Genomic DNA, 10,491 nt, shown 5'->3' with positions numbered 1-10,491 from the left:
TGGTGTCTCTTCGATGAATAAAATAATAAGAAGTGCATCTAGTTTCCATTTCCAACAGAGCAGAGGGGATAGTGGAGCTCCAACACAAGCACGTCGTCATCATGGCCGACACTGGTTTGACTTGTTCAAAAGGAATCCCTACTTGACCCTCCTGTTTTTGACTTTGAGGGAGTGCAGGTTAGTTGCTGGCACCCAACCTAGGTGCGAATAAAAACACCAAGATCTAGGAGGGATTTAATTTAATCCATATAATGTATACTCCTTCCAGAGTAGCAAGAATCAAGAATCGATGAGCACTTTCAGAAGCCTCGTAGTCCAAACTCTCTGTGCGTGCACGTAAAGGGCCAGGTTGTTACTTCTGACGGATTTGCTCTCCCATGACATGAGTCGGAACGCAATATATAAAATATCCCACAATTAAGAAGCGGCGCAAGTCTATGAATGGAAATTTCAAGGTTTAACATTTGAATCGGATCTCGAGTGTTTCAGTGTAAATCTGGGGAGTTTCGTCACATAAAAATGACCTCTCTTTGTTTTTCAGGGTGAATGGTCATTTTTTAACCCAAAAATCACAATAAATCTGACTCCAACAAAAAGAGGTCTCGAGCTCGAACCACAAGAAAAGAGGTCGTCCCTTGTTCTGCCTTGAGGGTTAGATCAAGGAAAGAAAATAAAATTAGGTTCAATTCAAGATTTATATTGCATTAATCATAGTCCCGAGCGATTTTTATCCATGTGAAAGGACCCCTACTAGCCAAAAAGGAACTAATCACAATCACGAGCAGTTCAAGATTTATCTTGCAATAATCCAGAGTCTCAAAATGCAGAATACCCAGAAATAATAAAGTTGACCATCCTTTAGATAGGAAGGACACTGGTTTTGTTATTTTCATCCTTTCTTCTAACTGTCTGGTTCACCACTAACTGTAATTGCAAACAGCTCCTGAACCATTCCCTTCCCGTGACCAGCTTCACAGTCTTTTTCGCCAAAAATCACCCACTTCTTGTTGCAGCTGTTATCAAGGTTATAATATTACCGCACCATTTGTTACAAATTACAAATATAATGTGTCCCATTTTCTCAACTTTGTTTAATGCATGGGAAGACATATTTAACAAATAATGTGATCATTCGGCAAGCACATGGAAAAGGAAAACAATATACATATTCTAAACCGGCTGTCACTGAGACCTCTCTAAAACAATATAAGCACAATACTTATGCCAGACCCATGCCCGACCCAACAAAACCGAACTGTTTTTCTGGTCCTAGGCTTGGATCCGTGGGCCTTCTTTCTTAATGGGCCCAGAATGATCGTATTTAATTCTACTTCCTAAACGCAAAAGCCCATAGAGCTTCCCGAACTCCCTCATCGCACGAACACTCCCCTCGCGCACAACTCCGTCAGGTTGACCCAACTCCCTGCTATTCCGACACGACCCGCCGTCGCCTGACCTCTGGCCCCTCCTCCCGTTACCGCCGTTGATTTGGATGGCCGTGATTACGGTTTTCAAGGCCCGGCTAGGGGAATTCCGGTTCGAGATCATGATCTCGCCGATCTCGGCCGGGCTCAACCTGGCCCCGCCCTGAAAAACCTCCTCCACCTGAGGAAAGAGCTTGTGATCCTTCACCCCCAGATAACTACGGGCTAAAACCTTGAAGGTGGAGAAATCACATAAGGGGAAGTGTATGTGAACGTCAATCCTTCCAGGCCTCAGCACCGCCAAATCGACTTCATCTTTCTCGTTCATCGTAAACACCGTCACCCGCTCCTCCCCACAGCACGATAAAATTCCGTCCATGAAGTTTAACATGCCTGATAAACTCACAGGCTTTGATTTCCCTGCAAGGAATCTATCGAGCTCTTCGATGACAATCACCGATTTACTCGTTGTTTGCCGCAATAGCATCTTCAAATCGGAGTCGTTCGACACGTTGGAGATATCAATATCATAGACGTCGTAACAGAGGAACCTCGCCATTGCTGCGATGAAACTAGATTTTCCCGTTCCGGACGCCCCGTAGAGAAGGTAGCTCCGTTTCCAAACACGGCCTAACCGGTTGTAGTACTGCTTGAACCTGACAAACAGTTCGAGATCGCATTTGACCTTATTCTTCAGCTCGGCATCCATCACCACCGTGTCGAAGCTCGCCGGGTGAGTGAATGGAACCGAACGCCACCGTGAGTGCCCGTCACTTCCAGAGTTCACGCATAACCTAATCTCTTTTCTCTTCTGTTCGATTTCATCCGCCACCGTGAGGATGTGCTGGAAGTACAGACGGAAAATTCTGCGTTTATCTTTCTTCTTGATTCTGAGTCCCAGTGCAGAATTAACGTCTCCTTCAGATTTTTCCTTTATCCAGGAAACTCTATGACTTCAAGAAAAGTGTCGCCCACTGTCTGCTTGGCATCGAGATAAGGGAAAGTTTCACTAGGTTTGGAACCAGAGAAGAGCTTAGTGAAATCAGAGTCTTCAACGGAAGGCAGTGAGTTAAGGAACGAGAGAGTTTTCTGGTGCAGTTGATTTTCCTGGTAATGTTGATTGTAGAGTGGGATTTTGAAGGACTGGTGAATATGGAGGTGGTTTTCAAGGGTAAACCACCATCTCTGAAGAATATATACCAGGGATGTTTTGCGGAAAAAACGAAGGACTAGAAGAGAGAGAAGGGCGAAGAAAATGGAAGAGATGGAGGCAGCCGCTATGAAAATCTGTAAGGAGCTTGTGAAATCAAATGCTACTCCATGAGCATGCATGCAGATTCGGCCAGTCAGAGAGATTTAAAAGCCGGCGAAGGTAGGAAGACCCCGGGGGCGTTCATCGGCGGAATGATGGTCGTATGAATTGGAACTTTGAAGAGAGATAGTGGGGGCAATTGGCAACTTTAACAGGTCACTGGAAAATTTACTCTTCGTGCTATTAACTGTGAATATGTGACTAGCGGGCCCCTTCGAGGTGGTATTCTTGTTTTTTTAATTGAAGATGGTTGAGCGTTTGTTTTTCAAGATTCCTAACTTTTGGTGGCCGATTATTCTTTTGTGAAATTTTTAAATGCATTTATCATTCTGGTGGATGGATGAGTTGATTAGCAATGATGTTCAATGCCATGGGGGTCATGTGATTGATAAAGTCCAACTTCGGAGGAAATGATAGATTAGTGGCCGCCTGTCTTGATTAAATTACGTAGCAAATGGCAAGAATAAATACTGAGTCATCCGTTCTTGTTCTATCCACGAGCCATTGTTTTACTTCTCTTTACCTGTAAATTTTATAAATTCGTTGAAGTATCTGCACGTGGCCGTTGACTGAAAATTATATTAATGTTTGACATTATTAATTATTAATTACATTTATATTAAGTTTATATTCAGTATACATTCATTCTTGATGTGGATTTGCCTGTTCAAATTTAACTTAGATGATCCAAATTTATAATGTATAATCCTTAATTCCTCAAGTGATAAGTGATAACTTCATTTTTACCAAGTTATATTTATCTTTTACTTTCTGAATTTAAAATGTAAAAAAAAAATTAAATTAAATTAAATTAAATTAAAAATCTTAACCATATAACATGAATATGAGTCATACTTTCATTCTAATCACAATATGAATTACATGCACCAATGAAATTAAATCTAATAAAAAGAGTTAGTTTTTCACAATATAATCAGTTAATTTTTAAAGTTTTATTGAGAGAAATACTTATATTTAATGTTTCAAACAAAATTACAATATGAATTACATGATATAGCTTTAGTTTATTTCAAATTTACGTTTGTTATCCATAAAATTGAACCGTGAAAATACTTTGGCTCAACACGATGTCCGAAGAAAGGTAAAGGAAGAAAAATAAAATATATTTACTTTTAATTTGGGTAAAGTCAATAATGCTCAATAGATAGGGACCCGGGAATCGTGACGACGAAAGAAAAGACGGGGGAAGAAATAATAAATTAACATTGCATTCAAGACACGTTAGTCATCTTGCTAGTTTCGAGCTGCCACTAGTAAATTTTCATGGTCACAGATCTTTTTTTTTAAAAAAAAAAAAACTGACCAAAATTGCAGCTGTTCCCAATTTTCCTTCTTCTGAAGCCGGGGCCGGACAGAGTCACCTTTGCTGGAGGAGAATTTTGTTCGTCTGGCGGCACAAACAAGAAAAAGAATGCTAGAATTAACAGTTGGAATCATTCTAGTCTTTGAACAGTATCAATAATGCGTTTAGTCAGCATCAAAAGTTGTCCATTCAGATTAGAGCTGAAAATACGAATGAGTACTTTAAAACTTGATTATTTATTTTAAATCTCATTTCTTAAACCCGATCCTCATGTGAAACCTGCAAGTCCTTTTTTTAAAAAATAAAAAAATTAAAATAAAATTAAACATTATAAATTAATTAAAATATTTTGAAATTAAAAAAATTAAAATTCTCATAATTTTTTAAAAATTAAACAACACACATGTAAAAGTCTAATAATAAAATTTAAATCTTGATTAAAAAATAATTCATTTTTTATAAATACACAAAAATAATAATTATAAAAAAATAAAAAATATCATAAATTTTATACTATACACTGATATTTATTAAATTATATTAAATTAATTTTAAAATAAATTAAAATTAATAATAATATAATGTGTGTAGGACCAATGAGCAAGTCATTGACTTCAAAACATATGTTCTACTAAAAAAAAAAATAATAATATAATAGAACTTAAAAAGCCGCCCGGGCTCGAGTCTTTTTTTGTAGAGTTTATCAAAACCAAATCTTCAAGCCCAATTACTTTATAAAAAAAATTATTTTTAAAGCTCGAATCTTTATTTAAACAGAGTTTCTAAACCCGACTCCTCCAAGCTCGATCTTTATTCCCAACTCTAATCCAAACTAATTAAAAGCTTAAATAAATTGTTAGTGGCCACAAAAAATTCACCCTCCAGGATTGCCTTAACCAATGGTTGGGGGCTGCTATGAATTCCTTCATTGCATTATACACGAAAGAAAACAAAAACCCTTGATTAAAAACCCTTGGATTTTTATTTCTATTCCAATTGGTCACCTCACAAGTCCAAATCCGAAAATGAAAAGAAAAACATTCGTGGCACCCGCTTAGTTTTCTAACACCTTTTCCTTGATCAGTACAAAATTAACTTGATACACTATTTCTTTCAATCCCTTGGAAAGGTTTTCTTTTAGTCATGATGGAACCACGAGGCAAGAATCATTGAAGACAGAAGCGGGAAAAAAACAGGGTAGCATGGGCTTCGTTAAGGGCCCTACCTTCTTCACTGTATAAGTATGCTTGAGAGGAGAAAGAAAGTACAATACTTGGGTCCAGTATCGCATGCATCATATGGACGAACGTGATACCGTACCGGTAGCTTGCACCTTTCAAGGGCTATGGTTAGGCACCATCTTCCCCGAACGGGGTGGACCAGCAAGACTATTTAAGACAGAAAAGAAACAGAGATCACTGATCCACGTCGCTTAAAGAGAGAGAACCAAAGGCCAACCCACCTCACTGCCAGGAATACCCACGGGTCTCAATCTTTGATGGCTCATGGCTGTTGGCAGCTTGCCTACTGCATCATCCTGAATCTTAAATTTACTCTACTAAAGTTGTTAGGTAGGTCAACGTTAGATTCAAGTTCAAACTTCAAACAACTTTAATCATGGATTTAATCATTAATCATTTATATAATACCAATACCACTAGAGGCAACAACTATCCATGCTCGACATAGCTCAACTCTCTGATACGGACACCGTTCTCGTCTGATTGAACTTACTTTGACAATTACATATTTTACCCAGTACCATAGGTTAAAGAATGTGGACACGTATGAAACCTGAACAATATTAGCTGCCGCTTTATATCTCCAGGTGAATATACATGATATATAGAACTGATATTAGCATCACTAAAGTGTTATATTCAATAAATGACAAAATTTTACAATATGACATGCTAAAAACAGCTACTGGATTATTATGTACAAACCACAATATTTGGACTGTTATGCCGTTATGATTAAGACTAAGCTAAATGACTGAAACAGAATACCCCTTCGATCTTGTATATTAGTCACATTTTAAAAGCAAAATCTAGTTCACTTCATAAGTCATTAGTTGATAAGATTGTTTTATTTTAAATTGAAACCCCCAAACTACCCATAAAAAGTGAGAGAGAGAGAGACAAAAAATAATATTATATGATTGACTTACTTTTTGCTTTTTACTCGAGAGTTATGCTTAAAATTTTACTTACTTTTATTTTTTGTACTTTTATTATATTGATATTGATGGGGTTGGTAAAACTGACTTATAAAGAGAATTAGAGAAAGTACAAGGTAAGCATTTTATGGATCCTGCGCATCTGATTGGAGGTTAATAATTTGAGAAACCACAAGCTTAGAGAGTTCATTGATTGCATCTTGAAACTGATAATCACCTGACTCCCTGTGTCCTGGCCTTCTCCGTGACTGTACATTTAATCCACTGTATTCACCAGCAGCAACCTTTGTTTTTCGCGAAGTGGTGAGAGCCTTCTCCAAATCTGACAGTGTCAAATACCTTGGTTCCTGAAACGAGAAAAGAAGAAATATTCGAAGTCACAAAGATAATTTATCCTGACACAGCCATTAAGATGACTAACCTGTTTCAATTTCATGTGCCACTATCATCAGTCTGTTACAATATATAGAACCACACACTAAGCATTCATATTTCAGAATTGACTCCATATATTTTATTGGAGAGAGAGAAAGGGAGAAAACTGCAGATAACCACTCAAATCCCATATCATCTGGAAATTTTGTCCCAACCAAACATGTTGATAAACCCCTTAAAAAGGCATATGACAATCAAAAGCAACAGTCAAATCAGACACAACTAATTGCTTTTCATGGACCAAGAACGCAGTTCAGGCATGCAAATATAGCTCTTGCCTCGTGAAAAAAATTTCCAATAATCAAAGTCAAAATGTAGCATTCGCTTGTCAACAAAATTTGACACTAAATATGAAATCCAGTCAAGAATGCCCTATCTTGCCATTCACTATTGCAGAAGCAGAAAAGATTTAAGAGATAAGGTAGAAGGGAATAATGAACAAACTCACAGGAGCATTTCTCCCTTGTTTTTCTTCATCCAGCAATTCCCTAATGGGAAAATAGGCAGCCTTCTTGCAGAGGTCAAAGAGATCTGAACCGGTATACCCCTCACACAAGGCAGCTATATGATCAAAGTCAATGTTGTCTTCAACTCTCTCACCCTTTAAGATAACCTTCAATATCTCAGCCCTCTCCCTTGGATCTGGAAGTCCAATTTCAAAGGCTTGGGGAAACCGCCGTAAAACGGCCTCATCAAGTTCTGAGGGACGATTGGTTGCTGCAAGGACCATAATTCGAGCATTCTCTAAAAAAGGGAAAAATATATAAATGTCAAACCTAAAAGTGCCTGACAGAGCCAGAAAAACTCAAGGATACCAAGTAAATCTACATAGATAATATTGTCAAACTTCAACTTAGTTTTAATGTTTGGTCCTTGAGAAAATTACAAGATATGCTTGCAAACTTACGATCGGTGGTAAATCCATCCCATAAAGTCATGAACTCAGTTTTCATGTTTAACATTGCCTCATGATCTGTTGGCTGGCGCTGACCCAAAAAGCTGTCAACTTCATCAACAAATATGATAGCGGGCTGGACCTTATAAGCCAGGCTAAATACAGCAGCCACTGCCAAAAAAAAAAAAAGACAGCAGAAAATAAATGATCAAACAAATAAAAGAATCACCAATTCAAATGGAGAAAAATGAGCATATAAAAGTAAGTACAATGAATCTAATCATAAAGGCAAGGTTAGGAAAATGAAAGTATAGTTCTAGCAATGACCAATGAGCAGAACGATGCTAGTCAAATTCAATCATCAAAACTTCCCAACGAGTCACATCTTATACACTTTTATGCGAGAAACAAGATTCCATAACATTTGACTCATAAGCAATAACAAATAAAAATGTATGACAGTTTCAATAATCTGCATGCCAAGCTCTCATAAACAAGTAAAATTAACCACAACGAAAACCGTCAACAACTTTGTACATGATGAGCACTTACCGAGTTTCTGGGCATCGCCAAACCACTTGCTCATCAGGTTTGATATCCTTACATTAATGAAAACTGATCCAGACTCCTTTGCAATTGCTTTAGCGAGCATGGTTTTCCCAGTACCCGGGGGTCCATACAAGAGGACCCCTTTTTGTGGGCCAAGAAGTTTGCCGTGAGAAAATAGTTCAGGTCGTTTCAGGGGCAGTATAACAAGCTCAAACAAAGCTTGCTTGATTGTTTGTAGTCCCCCAATAGAGTCAAACTTCACATCAATGTGATCGGGATTAATAGTATCACAGGCTATGACATCCTGTACACAGCAGAGCGGGCAAATTTAAAATATTCTTGGCTCTAGACCCCATTTTATACAATAAATCAATTTTTCCCGAAAGAAAACGAGACCATATGAGGACATGACTTGGGAACTAGTAGTTAAATGCCATATTTAGATTAAATTTCCATTCATCGTACGCAAATTTGCACAATTTTTATCTACTCGAAGCTCATCTGAACTAGAAGAGCGAGTTCCCTAACCCCCATGATTTTGGTTTCTTTTTCCAAATCACAAAACCAACCTCTATCAATGATCCATTGCAGAAACCAAACAACATCAAAACCCAAGAAACTCTAAGTAAGCAAAATCCTAACAAGCCCAGACTAGTCCTAAAAGTTATAATGCAACAAACTCAAGTGCTTGCCAGAAAAAATTTCCCAGTAAAACCCCCAGGACCATATCAAATGCAAGACGAAAATATTTAGAAAACGAAACGGCACCTCATAAGCGTTTGTTTGAATGACAGGACGACCGAGACGCTTAGCTATCTCTTTCCTGCGTTGAAGAGCTTTTTTTGACGTCTCACGATTAGGGTCGAGGTGTCGAAGCCCGGCGAACAAAACCAAGCAGCTGAGTGCCGCACTCGCCGCGTATAATAACAAATCTTGGACGAGCCTCGTCTCGGAAGAACCCGCCATCACTCTGTTGCCAAAAATAAACTATTGCGATAATCGTGCGAAGCACTCGGAATTGGAAACCCTCCTTTTCCTCGGAATCAAAACTCCGGCCCTTAAAGAATGCGAATACACTAAAGTGACGAGATAGTGAGGCTAGCAGGGTGGTGGCGGAAAGACACGAGCAATTCTTTTTCCTACACGTTGGCTCTATATATATATTTTGGAAGGGAATATGTTCATAACTGGAAAGAAAGCATAACAGAGTTAAGCCGTAAGTCTAGCGATAGAGGCGTACAAATAACAGTAACAGTAAAATTAAATTTAGCCTGTTTCCGCACGATCACGACCAAGAACAACAAAAGATTGCACAGAGCTTTTGAAAGAAGTTGAGTCCTTAGAGACGATGTTAATAAGAGAAGGTGATGGTTCCATTTTTCACCCCCTTTGATGCAGAGGCTGCAAGATAATCTGCCAGATCTTCCCTAGTCGTTTGACCAGGTAAAGGTGAAGAGAGGGAAAGGATTCAATAGATTCCAAGAGTGCAGCCATCAAGCTTTGACAAGTCTAGCTGCAATGGTCCCCCTTTTTAGAAAGCTTTATATAAGTCTTGACAATCAACTTCTAAGAGAGAGGCTTGGTGTTGAGCATCATCCATAAGAGAAGTGGCTTTTTTGCAGGCAAGCAATCCAGCCATGAATCCAGTTGTAGCATGAACTTCCTCACGCTATCCTTTGATAAATGAGCAGTCAGGACCTCTCCAAATGATAGCAATTCTAGCTTTGGCCGAGGGGCTTAGACAAGAGCCATCACAATTGGTCTTGATCATTCCAAATGGAGGTGACCGAATGCACCAGACCATGTCAAATGCTATGGGGGTAGGCTTGTCGGGAAAATTAGCAATCCAATATTCAGCAATGACAGCATTTGCATGAGACATAGCAACAAAATGGTCAATAACATCACCAGCAAAAATTGAGGCTGACCTTATTTTTTAAATATTCCAACACGTTAGCTATGTAAATTTTACCATAACCATCGGTTAAACCATCACAATATTTCAACACGGACAATCAAAAGATGTAATCTCTGCAACGTTCATGGCAATGGAAAGATATCAACGATACCATACTTTCTGAACCCAATCACAAAACAGCAAGAGGCGTTCAAGGAAAAGGTAATAAATAAAATAAGCAAACCACTGATCTTTTCCCCATTCACAGTCAGCAAGTTTCTATGAACACTTTAGGGTAAATGAGCAATCTTTTCAATGACGTGTATGAACATGATCATATGCACACTTCAAAATAATAATAATAATCACATGTACACCATAAAATAAGTCACTATCCCTAATTCGATTGTTTCGTTGGTTGGGCTAGCAAGTGGAGTAAAGGGAGACCCTACCAAGATATTGACTATTATTCAAAT

The 10,491-nt window shown here is 38.3% G+C and overlaps 1 protein-coding gene and 1 pseudogene across 12 annotated transcripts; both read right to left on the bottom strand.

The window, feature by feature from the left end:
• Positions 1–1,109: 1,109 nt before the first annotated feature.
• Positions 1,110–2,991, bottom strand: LOC129294319 (AAA-ATPase At2g46620-like; annotated as a pseudogene).
• Positions 2,992–3,843: 852 nt separating this feature from the next.
• On the bottom strand, positions 3,844–9,796 carry LOC129294320 (uncharacterized). Of its 12 annotated transcripts, none has more exons than XR_008589354.1 (7): positions 8,887–9,791; positions 8,122–8,422; positions 7,582–7,740; positions 7,123–7,418; positions 6,457–6,586; positions 5,523–5,615; positions 3,844–4,144 (listed from the first exon to the last, which is right to left on the bottom strand). XR_008589354.1 is itself a non-coding variant. In XM_054932574.1 (6 exons), the coding sequence occupies exons 1-6, from the start codon at positions 9,082–9,084 to the stop codon at positions 4,041–4,043; spliced, it is 1,188 nt and encodes a 395-aa protein (XP_054788549.1). In that variant the 5' UTR covers positions 9,085–9,796; the 3' UTR covers positions 3,844–4,040. The 12 variants fall into 12 exon arrangements, 5 of the variants coding, with proteins under 5 accessions (XP_054788549.1, XP_054788551.1, XP_054788552.1 ...); XR_008589355.1 differs by having other exon boundaries at positions 5,523–5,597; XR_008589352.1 differs by lacking the exon at positions 3,844–4,144 and adding an exon at positions 5,020–5,448.
• Between the last annotated feature and the right edge of the window lie 695 nt (positions 9,797–10,491).

The sequence above is a fragment of the Prosopis cineraria genome, unplaced genomic scaffold (genome assembly GCF_029017545.1).
Source record: "Prosopis cineraria cultivar Desert tree isolate PC_DT_omini unplaced genomic scaffold, ASM2901754v1 PC15, whole genome shotgun sequence".
In the NCBI taxonomy this organism is placed as follows: Eukaryota; Viridiplantae; Streptophyta; class Magnoliopsida; order Fabales; family Fabaceae; genus Prosopis; species Prosopis cineraria.
The sequence above is the reverse complement of the archived record's forward strand: the minus strand, read 5'-3'. Positions and strand labels throughout refer to the sequence as shown.

What these genes read in the sequence shown, in the direction of transcription:
- LOC129294320 (XM_054932574.1), bottom strand. Translation starts at nt 9,084, where the DNA reads ATGGCGGGTTCTTCCGAGACGAGGCTCGTCCAAGATTTGTTATTATAC. An exon ending in TTCAAACAAACGCTTATGAG is followed by an intron (nt 8,423 to 8,886) that starts GTGCCGTTTCGT and finishes TGCTGTGTACAG; the next exon opens with GATGTCATAGCCTGTGATAC. An exon ending in GGATGGATTTACCACCGATC is followed by an intron (nt 7,419 to 7,581) that starts GTAAGTTTGCAA and finishes TCCCTTTTTTAG; the next exon opens with AGAATGCTCGAATTATGGTC.